This window comes from Salmo salar, chromosome 13 (assembly GCF_965601325.2).
Source record: "Salmo salar chromosome 13, fSalSal1, whole genome shotgun sequence".
In the NCBI taxonomy this organism is placed as follows: Eukaryota; Metazoa; Chordata; class Actinopteri; order Salmoniformes; family Salmonidae; genus Salmo; species Salmo salar.
In genome coordinates this window covers 84292622-84308402 of record NC_138303.1, presented here as the reverse complement: position 1 = coordinate 84308402, position 15781 = coordinate 84292622, and the positions used below count along the sequence as shown (strand labels likewise).

At 42.2% G+C, this 15781-nt stretch overlaps 1 protein-coding gene across 1 annotated transcript; it reads left to right on the top strand.

Annotated features, from left to right (window-relative positions):
- The first annotated feature begins 12381 nt into the window (after positions 1–12381).
- On the top strand, positions 12382–15477 carry LOC106567886 (brain-specific homeobox/POU domain protein 3-like). The gene is made up of 2 exons (XM_014137743.1): positions 12382–12729; positions 13358–15477. The coding sequence occupies exons 1-2, from the start codon at positions 12610–12612 to the stop codon at positions 14279–14281; spliced, it is 1044 nt and encodes a 347-aa protein (XP_013993218.1). The 5' UTR covers positions 12382–12609; the 3' UTR covers positions 14282–15477.
- Positions 15478–15781: the final 304 nt, after the last annotated feature.

The following is a 15781-nucleotide window of genomic DNA, read 5'->3' as shown; positions in this document are numbered from 1 at the left end:
AACATCATTCTTTGGGGATGCTTTTCTGCAAAGGGGACAGGACGACTGCACCGTATTGAGGGGAGGATGGATGGGGCCATGTATCGCGAGATCTTGGCCAACAACCTCCTTCCCTCAGTAAGAGCATTGAAGATGGGTCGTGGCTACAGGAAACGTATGATCTCTGTAATTGCAAAGGTTTCTGTACCAAATATTAAGTTCTGCTTTTCTGATGTATCAAATACTTATGTCATGCAATAAAATGCTAATTAATTACTTAAAAATCATACAATGTGATTTTCTGGATTTTTGTTTTGTCTCTCACAGTTGAAGTGTACCTATGATAAAAATTACAGACCTCTACATGCTTTGTAAGTAGGAAAACCTGCAAAATCGGCAGTGTATCAAATACTTGTTCTCCCCATTGTATCTTCCTATACATATAAAATAACCTCATGCTATTATCATTGGCTGCAGACCACGTACACACTTCAAACACATGCCTACAGAGAGCTGTCAGCAGGGCTTTTCCATGGTACTGTTACTTGCCCTCGCTTTAGTCTTCTCTACTAGACTAGCTCCAGCCTTCTTCATCTGTCATATTCATCTTCAACGGTTCCTCTATAGTCTCTACAGTCACCATAGTATCTACGGTATCTACAGTCTCGAGCACCTATAGTCCCTATAATATCCATAGTCCCTATAGTCTCACTCTATAGCATCTACAGTCCCTACAACATCTACAGTGCATTCGGAAAGTATTCAGACCCCTTGACTTTTTCCACATTTTGTTACTTTACAGCCTTATTCTAAAGTGAATTAAAATAAGTACACACAATACCCCATAATGACAAATCAAAAACTCATTTTACAGAATTGTTTTCAAATTCATTAAAAATAAAAACAGGAATAGGTTATTTACATAAGTATTCAAACTCTTTGCTATGAGACTCGAAATTGAGCTCAGCTGTTTCCTTTGATCATCCTTGAGATGTTTCTACAACTTGATTGGAGTCCATCTGTGGTAAATTCAATTGATTGGACATTATTTAGAAAGGCAAAAACTGTCTATATAAGGTTCCACAGTTGACATTGCATGTCAGAGCAAATAAGTCATGAGGTCAAAGCAATTGTCTTTAGAGTTCCGAGACAGGATTGTGTCGAGGCACAGATCTGGGGAAGGGTACAAAAATCTTTCTGCAGTATTGAAGGTCCCCAAGAACAGGGTGGTCTCCATCATTCTTAAATAGAAGAAGTTTAGAACCTCAAAGACTCTTCCTAGAGCTGGCCGCCCTGCCAAACTGAGAAATCGGGGGAGAAGGGCCTTGGTCAGGGAGGTGACCAATAACCCGATGCTCACTCTGACAGAGCTCCAGAGCTCCTCTGTGGAGAACCTTCCAGAAGGACAACCATCTCTACAGCACTCCACCGAGTGGCAGGGACAGAGAGACTAGTCGGGATTGATGGAAAGATTAACAGAGCAAAGTAAAGAGAGATCCTTGATGAAAACCTGCTCCAGAGTGCTCAGGACCTCAGACTGGGGTGAAGGTTCACCTTCCAACAGGACAATGACCCTAAGCACACAGGCAAGACAACGCACGAGTGGCTTCGGAACAAGTCTCTGAATGTCCTTGAGTGGCCCAGCCAGAGCCCGGACTTGAACCCGATCGAACATATGTGGAGACACCTGAAAATAGCTGTGCATCAACGCTCCCCATCCATCCTGACAGAGCTTGAGAGGATCTATAGAGAAGAATGGGAGAAACTTCCCAAATGCAGGTATGCCAAGCTTGTAGCATCATACCGAAGAAGACTCAAGGTTGTAACCGCTGCCAAATGTGCTTCAACAAAGTACTGAGAGGGTCGACTTATGTAAATGTGATAATTACATTTTATATTTTTAATACCTTTGCAAGTATTAAAAATAACTGTTGTTTCTTTGTCATCCTGGGGTATTGTGTGTAGATTGATGAGGGAAAAAAACCAATGAATACATTTTAGAATAAGGCTGTAACGTAACAAAATGTGGAAAAAGTCAAGGGGTCTGAATACTTTCTAAATGCACTGTATATATTTCTGACAGGTTCTAGAGTGTTGGGATTCAGTATTTCTGTCCCTCTCATGGTCTGAACCCTGTTCCAGTCCCACTCTTTCATAGTCTCTCACAGGTGGTCCACAACAGAACGGGGGGGCTCTGATCACCAGGTTTCAGGGTCCCAGAGGCAGGGTCCTGACGGGCAGACCACAGGCTGTGAGGATTGGCAACAACACCTCCTCCACATTGACTCTTAACACAGGGGTCCCCCAGGGGAGTTTTTGCATTGTCATTATGCAGTTTGGTGTGTAGATTGATGAGGGGAAAAAAACAATTTAATAAATTCCAGAATAAAGCTGTAATGTAACAAAATGTGGAAAAAGTCAAGGGGTCTGAATACTTTCCAAATGCACTGTAAATAGAGAGATTTTTTTTAATTACTCAAACTACTGTGGCCGGAATGGACCCCCTAACAGGCCATTCGTTTGACACCGCTGTGTTAGATAGAAGATGGGTTAATGGAGAGAACAGCAGACCTGTCCAGTGAGACCTGTCCCTGAATCCCTTCTGTGTTCCCCAGCGCTTTAAAACATCCTGCTTCTCTAAAACACCACCAATACTGTAACTGCATGTACATCCTGTCCAGGTCGGCTTACAGATCTGACATCATGAATATTTCAGTGCTCTTTCGCCCCCAAACCTTTTCTGTAATGACGTTTCCATGTTAACCGTTCCGTTCCAGTGTACAACCCTGTCCCATGTTAGGGCAAGGGGTGCTTATGACCCCCCCATACACCCTCCACTACTACCTATTTCTGTCAGTCTTTCCCTACGCGACTTCACCACTCACCACAATCGCTTAAGCAAGAAGTGCTTCAGCCTCACTAGCTACGACCAAAACACCAAACCGCTCACTCTCATCCCAACTCTGCATCACAGTGGCACGCTTTTCCCTCCCCTAAATGTATACCTGCACCAATCCCCCCCACCTCCACACCCCTCCCTCATTCACCCACCCCATCTCCAACATGCCTGTCCATGGAGACCAGCCCTAGTGGGGCGGGGGGCACTCGGTGCTCCACTTCCATACCTGCGGAGCCAAGTCAAATACACAGGATCACTCCCTCTTCTCTACTTCCCTCTGCTCTGGGAGAGAAGAATAGCCCCCTTCAATCTTTGTATCTTTAATTTGTCCTGGCAGTCAATAAAATATTTACCAGGAACCCTAAAGGCAATTACATTAAAGAGCGTGGTTAGACACCCCCTTCCCCTCAGCAGCCCATCTCACGTGATCCTGCCGATTTGGTGAATGGTCACAATCTACAACGTTAGATTTTACACACTATCAATAATTAAGCCTGCTTCAAGAAGAGGGGGAAAAGAGGGACGAGAATGAAAAGGGAAGGAATGAGATGGAGGAGTTTAAGGGGAAGTGAGGTACGTGTGTGAGTGTGTGTCAGTGTGTATATGTGTGTGCTCTTTTTGAGTTTGTCCACTTGCTCAACGTAAAATAAATATGTACTTGTGGCGATGTCTTTACTGCATTGCTGAGAGCTTTGCTGCCGTATAGCCCCGCTCTGCACCACCACCCCCCCCCACCCCACCCTTCTCCTGACATACTATAACCACATGCGCACACTCACACACACACATATACACATACACAATCAAATACACACACGCACATACACACAGACACACAAACAACCATTATGGAATGGAATGATGGCTGAAAAAATAGTGGTCATACTTCAGAAAAAAATGCTAACAATGAAAATGGAACTAAATATACTGTTATTGTAGTGGCTATGCTATGCGAAAGCCATGAAGGAGGGAGGGAGAGAGAGAATGGGCAGAGAGACAGTGAGCTGACAAAATACTAAGAGCCCATTAAGAAACACTTAGGTATTTTAAGCAGATGCCAGAGCAGTGTGAGTCAGGACCAGGAACAGCACAGAGTAGAACAGAGCTCTGCCCCTCTCTCTGTCCACACACACACACACACACACACACACACACACACACACACACACACACACACACACACACACACACACACACACACACACACACACACACACACACACACACACACACACACACACACACACTGTGCAGAGATAAATCCCCAATCCACAGCTATCCTCACAGAGACACTCCTTTGGGCATGGAACCACCATGCTGTCAAAACATAGAATTCCCAGCCCCAGAATTAATAGATGAAAACACTCAATTAGCACCAGTCAACCACCTCCTCAGGCTTATTTGCCCAACCATCAGTGACAGTGTGTTGAGCTCTGCCACTCTGATGTTGACAGTGGGGCTGAGCGGTAATGGGTGTTAGAAGGGTTATTTATACAGTCAACTCACAGCTGAGATCAAGATATTGCCACTCCTATTTGCCATATTTTCAATTTAAGCCTACTAGAAAGTGTATGCCCCCAGGCTTGAAGGGAAGCACAAGTCATTCCGCTACCTAAAAATAGTAAAGCCCCCTTTACTGGCTCAAATAGCCTACCATTCAGCCTGTTACCAACCCTTAGTAAACTTTTGGAAAAAATTGTGTTTGACCAGATACAATGCAATTTTACATGTAAACAAATTGACAACAAACTTTCAGCGTGCGTATAGGGAAGGACATTCAATAAGCACAGCACTTACACAAATGACTGATGATTGACTGAGAGAAATTGATGATAAAAAGATTGTGGGGGCTGTTTTGTTAGACTTTAGTGCAGCTTTTGACATTATCCATCATAGTCTGCTACTGGAAAAAACGTATGTGTTATCGCTTTACACCCCCCTTGCTATATTGTGGATAACGAGTTACCGGTCTAACAGAACACAGAGGGTGTTCTTTAATGGAAGCCTTTCCAACATAATCCAGGTAGAATCAGGAATTCCCCAGGGCAGCTGTCTAGACCCCTTACTTTTTTCAATCTTTACAAAAGACATGCCACTGGCATTGAGTAAAGCCAGTTTGTCCAGGTATGCGGATGACTCAACACTATACACGTCAGCTACCACAGCGACTGAAATGACAGCAACACTTAACAAAGAGCTGCAGTTAGTTTCAGAATGGGTGGCAAGGAATAAGTTAGTCCTAAATATTTCTGAAACTTAAAGCATTGTATTTGGGACAAATCATCCACTAAACCCTTAACCTCAACTAAATCTTGTAATAAATCATGTGGAAATTGAGCAAGTTGAGGTGAACAAACTGATTGGAGTAACCCTGGAAGGTAAACTGTCATGGTCAGAACATATTGATACAATAGTAGCTAAGATGGGGAGAAGTCTGTCCATAATAAAGCGCTGCTCTACCTTCTTAACAGCACTATGAACAAGGCAGGTCTTACAGACCCTAGTTTTGTCGGCCATGGACTACTGTTCAGTCATATGGTCAGGTGCCACAAAAAGGGACAGGAAAATTTCAACTGGCTCAGAACAGGGCAGTATAGAGGACGAATATTAATCATATGCATATCAAGTTCTCCTGGCTCAAAGTGGAGGAGAGATTGACTTCTTCACTACTTGTATCTATGAGAGGTTTTGACATGTTGAATGCACCGAGCTGTCTGTTTGAACTATTGGCACACAGCTCGGACACCCATGGATACCCCACAAGACATGCCACAAGAGGTCTCTTCGCAGTCCCCTTGTCCAGAGCAGACTATGGGAGGCACACAATACTACATAGAGCCATGACTACATGGAACTTTATTCCACATCAAGTAACTAATGCCAGCAGTAAAATTAGATTAAAAAAACAGATAAAAATGCACCTTATGGAACAGCGGGGACTGTGAAGCTACACAAACATAGGCACAGACACATGCATACACACACACACGATAACATACACACTATACACACACGCACACATGGATTTTGTTCTGTAGATATGTGGTAGAGGTGGAGTAGGAGCCTGAGGGCACACAGTGTGTTGGGAAATCTGTGAATGTATTGTAATGTTTTTAAAATTGTACAAACTGCCTCAATTTTGCTGGACACCACACAGTGAGAGTAGCTGAAGAGTAGGAAGAGTAGCTGATGCCTTGGCAGCAGCTAATGGGGATCCATAATGAATACAAATACAAATTAAGTACAGTACCAGTCAAAAGTTTGGACAAACCTACTCATTCAAGGATTTTTATTTATTTTTGCTATTTTCTACATTGTAGAATAATAGTGAAGACATCAGAACTATGAAATAACACATATGGAATCATGTAGGAACCAAAAAAAGTGTTAAACAAATCAAAATATATTTTGTATTTGAGATTTTTCAAAGTAGCCACCCTTTGCCTTGATGACAGCTTTGCACGCTCTTGGCATCTCTCAACCAGCTTCATGAGGTAGTCACCTGGAATGCATTTCAATTAACAGGTGTGTTTTGTTAAAAGTTAATTTGCTAAATTTCTTTCCTCAATTCGTTTGAGCCAATCAGTTGTGTTGTGACAAGGTAGGGGTGTTATACAGAAGATAGCAGAGGTGGGACCAAGTCATTGTTTTACAAGTCACAAGTAAGTCTCAGGTCTTAGCACTCAAGTCTCAAGTCAAGTCCCAAGTCAAGACAGGCAAGTCCAAGTCAAGTCTCAAGTCAAGACCATCAAGTACCAAGTCAAGTCTCAAGTCCTAAACTTTGAGTTTCGAGTCCTAAACAAGTCATAATGTGCTCTTCACCAAATGTAATACCATTTCATATTTTTAACAAGAGTAATAGTTAGCATATTACATTTACGCAAATCATGAATGCTTTTAAAAATATATATATATTTATTACTTTCCAAATAAATGTTACATTTTCATGGATACACTAGTAAAGTAATAAAATATATCGCTGTCGGCTAAATTAGCCACGACTTACCGTTCTTTGTGCAGCTTCAAATGTCGAAAAAAGTTGGAAATTGTTGCGCCTCCGTCTGTAATTTTCTTCCCGAATGTTTTGCAAGTTGCAGTCCGTTTTTTGTTGACACAGTGTCGTCTTTATATCCGAAAATAATCATTTTTGGTATCATCTTTCCAAGGGCTCCATCTGAATTCACCCGCCGACGTTCCTCTGCACTGCCACACACAACTTTTTCTCAGCTGGCACAATTTGATTGGCTGCTGTCTGATTCAAATTGTAATCCGTTAAATGAAGAGTTGATGCACTGCACACTTTTTTAATAGCATCATTTTTAATATTTGTGCTTGGGGATGGTATCAAGTCAGGTCGAGTCATAAGGCTCAAGTCCAAGTCAAGTCATGAGTCATTGGTGTTAAAGTGAAAGTCGAGTTGCAAGTCATCATATTTGTGACTCGAGTCTGACTCGAATCCAAGTCATGTGACTCGAGTCCACACCGCTGGAAGATAGCCCTATTTGGCAAGAACAGGTCAAAAAGCAAAGAGAAATGTCAGTCAATCATTACTCTAAGAAGTAAAGGTCAGTCAATGTGGAAAATGTCAAGAACTTTGAACATTTCTTCAAGTGCAGTTGCAAAAACCATCAAGCGCTATGATGAAACAGGCTCTCATGAGGACCGCCAGAGGAAAGGAAGACCCAGAGTTACCTCTGCTGCAGAGGACAAGTTCATTTGAGTTACCAGCCTCAGAAATTGCAGCCCAAATAAATGCTTCACAGAGTTCAATAACATCTCAACATCAACTGTTCAGAGGAGGCTGTGTGTATCAGGCCTTCATGGTCGAATTGCTAAAAAGAAACCACTACTAAAGGACACTAACAATAAGAAGAGACTTGCTTGGGCCAAGAAACACGAGCAATGAACATTAGACCGGTGGAAATCTGTCCTTTGGTCTGATGAGTCCAAATTTGCGATATTTGGTTCCGACCGCCGTGTCTTTGTGAGATGCAGAGTAGATGAATGGATGATCTCTGCATCTGTGGTTCCCACCATGAAGCACGGAGGAGGAGGTGTGATGTGTGGGGGTGCTTTGCTGGTGACAGTGTCTGTGATTTATTTAGAATTCAAGGCACACTTAACCAGCATGGCTACAACAGCATTCTGCAGCAATACGCCATCCCATCTGGTTTGTACTTAGTGGGACTATCATTTGTTTTTCAACACGAAAATGACCCAACACACCTCCAGGCTGTGTAAGGGCTATTTGACCAGGAGAGTGATGGAGTGCTGCATCAGATGACCTGCCTCAACAATCACCTGACCTCAACCCAATTGAGATGGTTAAGGATTAGTTGGACCGCAAAGTGAAAAGCAGCCAACAAGTGCTCAGCATATGTGGGAACTCCTTCAAGACTGTTGTGTAAAGCTGTCTTCAAGGAAAAGGGTGGCTACTTTGAAGAATCTAAAATAGAAAACTGTTTTTGATCAATTCTTTTGACACTTTTTTGGTAACTACATGATTCCATATGTATTATTTCATAGTTTTAATGCCTTCACTATTATTCTACATACAATGTAGAAAATAGTTTTAGAAAATAAAGAAAAACCCTTGAATAAGTAGGTGTGTCCAAACTTTTGACTGGTACTGTAAATGTGCACATTCTTGTGTAGTTTTTACTACTGTGTCTGTCTGTCTGTCTGTCTGTCTGTCTGTCTGTCTGTCTGTCTGTCTGTCTGTCTGTCTGTCTGTCTGTCTGTCTGTCTGTCTGTCTGTCTGTCTGTCTGTCTGTCTGTCTGTCTGTCTCTTCTGTCTGCTTGTGTGCATGCCAGTTTCTCTGCTCCTTTATGACAATCAATTTGTCTTTTTATTTACTGTGTGTTTCTCTGTCTTTTATGTCACTCTCTCTCTGATTGTCCATCAGTCTATCTCTCTCTCCCTGTCCGTCTGTCTGCTCCTCTACCTGCAGCCCACGGTCCACTGCCTACAGTATCTGTCTGTTTGTCCCAGAGGAGTGCCTCTCCCAGTGGAGCTGATGTATATTTGATGAGAGGGTGCCGCGGTCCTGCCACTGAGGAGAGGAGAGCCAGGCGTTTGCTGGGGAATAATGGCTGCAGCCTGAGCCTGCTGCACCCCGACACCATCACCATGCTCAGGTTTCTGTTTCTGACTCACAGTCAAAGAGACTCCCTCGCCTATTGTGGGGCCTCCGCTTTGACAGGGCTTGGGTTTCACAGTTCTCTCTGTGTCTCACTGACACACACACACACACACACACACAGAGAGAGAGAGAGAGAGAAACACACAAAACACGCCTGGGGTTTCAGATCCCCAGTTAGAGCGACCATGCTATCTCAACACCCTGATAAAGCTTCACCGCTTATACAAGTTGATTTATAATAATGTAGTAACACTTGTTGTTGCACTTTCACTACTGGTACCTGGAATCAAATGGTACTTTGTGACACTTGTTTCACTAACTGTAACTACAATTACTGTAAACTACCATTTCAGCATTTAATTTCTATGCAAAAGTAAGAGTTAAGAATGTACCATAAACTCACTCCACAGCTAGCTTGAAATGTTCTGGATGAACTTGATATCCGGTAACAATGGTGCCATGACTCGGATCTACAGTTTGAGGGGTGAATTTAAATGCACACAAATGTGTTTAATGGATTGCAGGAAATAAGCAGGAATAGGTTTTTGAAGGCTACAGTACTAACTAGGTCTTCCAATGGTGAGACTACTGTTGGCATCTAAAGATTATACATCCAACTTGAATTAAAGCTTGGAGGTAAGGGCAACAGCAATGTTGTAGCATACAGGAGATATAGATATCACCTGGCCTTTTATTGATATCTACATAGCATTGATGTGAATCACACTGCGACTCTCTCAATTATACACGCCTTTAAGGATTGTGGATTTTGTGAATGGCTGTTTACAAATGTATAAATGTAGCCTATGTAATCCAATAATTTCATTAAAGAAGTGCCTATCAATCATTGCCTATCAATCATTGTTTTTGCGACCCGTGGACAGCCAGTGAAAAATGTGCTCTTGCAACAGTTGCTGCATAGTGTGGATCCCAGCCTACACGGAATACAAGTTTGAGGGAATTCCTCTCTTCTAAACTCTGTGGTGTTGTGCTCCACATACTGTCAAAAACAAGTTTAATTTCAAAAGACCACGAGTGGGGCTTTTAATTGCTCAATCCAATTTGTGCTGATTCAGTATTTTTTCCACTGGCTTAACATACCTGCTCAAACTTGTACACTTTTAATAGGCTAGACTTCAATAGCTGAAATTACCAAGATATGAAAGTGTCACCAAGAAAAACGTAAACAATAGGCCGGCGATCATTTCAACATTGCTTTGATGCGATTGGCCCAATCAGTCCTCCATGACAACAAAAACATAAACAACCTAAGTCCTTAGGTTTGCGGTTATGTTCATGTAAAATATTTTTTCTAATCAATGTTCCAAGTCGTATTCTTGAAGATCAAGGGGTATTTAATCAATTGTAATGACTGGAAATCTGACAGACTTTGGTTTTTAATGTAAAGATAGCCTAATCGTATTATTATATGTATTGAAGGAGAAAGCAATGGGTTAGAAACATACCTAACCCATGAAGTTAAATGCAACATCAATATATGGCCAGCTATGTAAAATCTAAAATAGATGTCATTCAATTGGTAATATTCATTATTGTCAGTGGTGGAAAAAGTACTCAATTGTCATACTTGAGTAAAAGTAATAGGAAATGACTCAAGTAGAAGTGAAGTCACCCAGTAAAATATTACTTGAGTAAAAGTCTAAAAGTATTTGGTTTTAAATATACATAAGTATCACAAGTAAATGGAAGTGCTAAAATGTGCTTAAGTATCAAAAGTAAAAGTATAAGCCATTTCAAATGACTTATATTAAGCAAACCAGATGGCACAATTGTCTTCTTTTTTTAGACAGATAGCCAGGGGCACACTCCAACACTCAGACATAATTTACAAGCAAAGCATTTGTGTTTAGTGAGTCCCCCTGATCAGGGACACGATGACCAGGGATGTTCTCTTGATAAGTGTGTGAATTGGACCATTTTCCTGTCAACATGTAACGAGTAAATGTATGGAGTAAAAAGTACATTATTTTCTTTAGAAATAGTAGTGAAGTAAAAGTAAAGTTGGCAAAAATGGAAATAGTAAATTAAAGTACAGATACCCCAAAAAACTACTTGAGTAGTACTTTAAAGTATTTTTCTATTCTAATGACTCTTAGTAAGAAAGTAATCTAAAAGTAACTGAGTTTGGGTAATACAAAAGTTAAGTTACTGATTACAATTTTGGACAGGTAACTTGTAACTGTAACGGATTACATTTAGAAAGAGACCTATACAACCCTGCTAGCAGGGCAGAGGTCCTGGTTTCAGTGTGAGCCGTCTCAGTAGGAAGTGGTACTTGCTTAGCAAGCAGCATGTGACTTCTGTAACAGTGGTGACTCGGATGAGCAGTCGGGCTCAGCTCAACAGCTGCGGTCGCTGTGCAGCGGGTTTAAAGGGGGTGAGTGTAAGCTAGCTTGAAATGTTGCGGATGGAGACATCCAATTTGTACCTTTTGGGTGGCTCAACCCATTGGAACCAGAACTTTCTATAAAATCTATAACTATTCAACATTGACATTATGTTTATAAGAGAAAATGTCAGGAAGAAAGCCCCCAGCCCCACATCTGTGATGGGGGTTTCTAGGAGAGCCCTGCCCAACAGGGAGGGGCAGACAGGGGCATGGGGAACCATGCCTAGAGTGGTGGTCCATCTCCATCGCTATCTCCTCAGCCTGACGGATATAGGCTGTGATTGACAGCACTTGACCTGCGGTTCAACAGTAAATATTTCATCATCCTCCCTGTGCTTCATATCCATTCTGACTTGTTTATTCTTTAATTGGGGATCCCATACTGTGGTTTGCACCACAAAGTAAATTAACTATGATTAATGTATGTATTAATTGCTAGAAAAGAAAAGGGAATGGTGTCAGGGAGGATTATTGTTTGGTCGTCCATCAATTCATAATTTAACCTAAACAGAAGCTTGTCTGAATCCGCTGTTCACTGGAGTTATTTCACTGCTGGCTATTATTTATATTTCATTTCAGGGATGACTTTGGATTTTTTTTGTTTCAGCAAAGACAAAAAAAAATGTCGTTAGAGCATCGAATGTTCATTGATAAAAAAGCCTATTACAAAGTTATGACAGAAATTAGGACATCGAATAAATGTCAACCGATCCAATAGAAAGCACAGCAACCTGCACACAGCGTGTTGTCGGTCTGAGAACCAGCCATTGCACCTGTCAAAATCAAACTTCCAATCATCGCCTCGGAGTGGGTGGTGGTTTTCACTCAAGAGGCGTGGTTAAATACACAATTCCCAATAACATTTGGAGACAATGGGGAAAGGAGGGGGTGATGACCCACCGTTGGGGCGGGGCCAGTAACACAGCGTTATATTTTAGGTGGCTGCTAGGTAGCATCCATACTAGAGCCAAAAGCGGAGGAGTCCGAACGGATAGAAAGATACCTACAGGGGAGCAGACAGGAGGTTTAAACCTGTCATCGTTAGCAGCACTACCATCACCCTCAAACAACCAACAATTCAATCAATTTGTATCATCCTGAGACGTTTCTAGTGACAACGGACCAACACGGAGCCAAACGAGGAAGACGGAAAACGGCCCTCACTAACTTCTGCAATCATGATGTCAATGAACAGCAAACAACCTTTCAGTATGCATCCCATACTGCACGAGCCCAAATACACGCCTCTGCAATCGAGCTCGGAGGCCATCCGGAGGGCATGCATGCCCACTCACTCGGTGAGTTACTTGACATTCAAATTATCCAATTATCACGAATGAAAGGTATAGTCTTATAGCCTTCACGTTTTAATGTCAGGTGCACAAGTACAGTGAAATGCTTTTCTTGCTAGCTCTAAACCCAACAATGCAGTAATCAATATAAATTGTAGGGGAGAATAGAACATGTGGAATTGGGTAAAACAACTCGCTAAATGCTTTGTAATTACACGAAAACCACGTATTATCAATATCGTATTGTTCATATAATGTATTCAGTCAGTTTCATGTCTAATTCGTCTCATTCCATGGTGCAGAGAAATTATTGAAGAGGATTGAAATATTCATTATTAACGAATAATCAAAAGTGATGGTGCAGTGGAGGATTTGGGCATATGAATAGTTGGGTTTATAGTCATGTATTGGTACATAACATTAACGATTTGATATTATGGATGATACATTGCTTATTGTGGATAATGTCATTTATAATCTTTCCACAAAATGTAGACATTTCAAACCTCGTGCGTAATGCATTTCCATGTTAAAAACATCCAAAGTTATCCTAAACTCTGCCTGTTTGGGCAGCATTAACACCCTGTCTCCTCTCTGCTTCCCCTCTGCTTCCCTGCTCCTCTCCATCGCACAGCTGCAGGGCAACATCTTCGCCGGCTTCGATGAGACTTTACTGCAGAGGGCTGAAGCGCTGGCGGCGGTGGATATCGCAAAGAGCCATCCTTACAAGCCAGACGCGACCTACCACACCATGACCACCATGACCAGCATGACCTGTACCCCCACCTCGTCCTCGGCCCACCTCCATCACCCATCCGTGCTCACCTCGCACCACCACCACCACCCCCATCACCAGGGCTCTCAGGGCCTGGATGGCGACCTTCTGGACCACCTGACCCCCGGCATGTCCATCTCCCTGGGAGGAATGCCCGGCTCTGACGTCTGCTCCACGGCCTCCCATCCGCACGCCCACATGTCCGCCATCAACCACATGCAGCACCACCATCATCACCAACAAGCCATGAACATGCACCCCCACAGCATGGGTTCGCACACCTCGCTGGGCGGCGGCGGGGACTCAGAGCCAGACCCTAGGGAGCTGGAGTCCTTCGCAGAGCGGTTCAAGCAGAGGCGGATCAAGCTGGGGGTGACGCAGGCGGATGTGGGCTCGGCCCTGGCGAACCTTAAAATCCCCGGGGTTGGTTGCCTCAGTCAGAGCACGATTTGCCGGTTCGAGTCCCTCACCTTGTCTCATAATAACATGGTGGCCCTAAAACCCATCCTGGAAGCGTGGCTGGAGGAGGCAGAGAGGGCGCAGCGGGAGAAAATGACCAAGCCGGAGATTTTCAACGGAGGAGACAAGAAGAGAAAACGTACCTCTATCGCTGCTCCGGAGAAGCGCTCTTTAGAGGCATATTTCGCCGTGCAGCCGAGGCCCTCGTCAGAGAAGATTGCAGCGATAGCCGAGAAACTGGACCTCAAAAAGAACGTGGTCAGGGTGTGGTTTTGCAATCAAAGGCAAAAGCAGAAAAGGATGAAGTTCTCTGCAACACACTAGGCCAAAGGCAGAGCAAAACTTTAATCGAATAGACAAATCAGAAACAAATAGGCACACGGCTAATGTGGCCAATCGAGGCTGGCAGACAAGATGCGCTTCGCTCCTTTGAATTGGATAAAGACTTGAAAACCAATATCCCCCGGGGCAAAACGTAGGCTATAACTTTTGACATTTAAAACTCAACATATCGACGAATACAATAACAGTGAAATAAGAGATCGAAGTCATCATACTCTTGAGGCGGAAAAGAGAAAACCCACCCCTTAACTCATGGCAATTATTGTACAAAAAAATTGAAATCGAATAATACTTGTTATTATTCTCTTGAGTCAGAATAACTGTTTTATATTTATCATTGTACATTTTTGTGAATACATTGCACCTGTTTGTGTGAAGAGCGCATCTAGTTCGTTATTTAAAAAATGATAATAATCAAATTGTTGTTTGCAGAAGATGCTTAGGGCTTAATGTTGTCATCATTATGTGTCTCAGAGATGGTTGCCTCTCCGTAACACGGGGGTATTACTGTAATCCATTGCATGGTTTACTCGTAGGGCGTTCTGTGTGAATTTATAGTTCTAAAAACCCATCTGAATGCATTGCAATAAGAGAGCATACACACGGGCAAACGCACGTACACGCGGACATACACAGTATACTTCTCTGTGTCTACCTCATTACGCTAGTGTTGGCACATTCATGGTCATTTTGGACTGTATGAGTATAAAACACAAAAAAATAATCGTTATTTCGTTTTTTCGTTTTTTTCCCACGAAGTTATGGTTGAATTAGATGACTCACAGATATGTCGGCTAAACATGGTGTATGTCTGTACTAATTTCACTGCAATGATGCTTTGACAATCAAATTATTTAGAATAATTACGTTGTAAAACTGCCCTTTTATGTCCTCACATGAAAACGAAAATATTTGTGTTATTATTATTATTATTGGGCCATGGATGGAAATAATGGTTACATTGCATTCCCAGAGTTCAATGCACTTTGTAGATATTTTAAACATGAGGAATTGTTCACTTATTTATATTTTCACAATTTTACTTGGGTAGGTTTCTTTTAATTAACCTATTTATTTATTTGAACTTAATTTATTTACAATACAACGTATATTTGTGAATATGTGCTTTAATGTGTCTGTGTAAGCGACAGAAACTAAAATAAACCGTGCACGTTTTACCTCATCTTCTCCTATAAGTTATTTGGGGGTAAATATATCAGCCATCTCCATTCGATGTCTGTTCGTCTGCTAGAATGGAAAGCATCTGGTGCTCTGAAATGAGAGAACTCTCGTGATGGGAGGTTGACGGATCAGTTCTAGAGTGGAACCATTTAAATCTGTTTCTGAGTTTGGTGGTGGACAGAACTTGATGAAGACTACGTCAATGATCAAATCAATTGAGCGTATGAATGATTCCATTCGATATTGGTCAATGATTAATGTATTATGATACTTTCTGATTCAGATTTTGTTTATATTGAT

Bases quoted from the DNA above. Each gene is read 5' to 3' on its own strand.
- LOC106567886 (XM_014137743.1), top strand. From the start codon at position 12,610: ATGATGTCAATGAACAGCAAACAACCTTTCAGTATGCATCCCATACTG. The intron at 12,730-13,357 runs GTGAGTTACTTG...TCCATCGCACAG, and splicing joins CATGCATGCCCACTCACTCG to CTGCAGGGCAACATCTTCGC.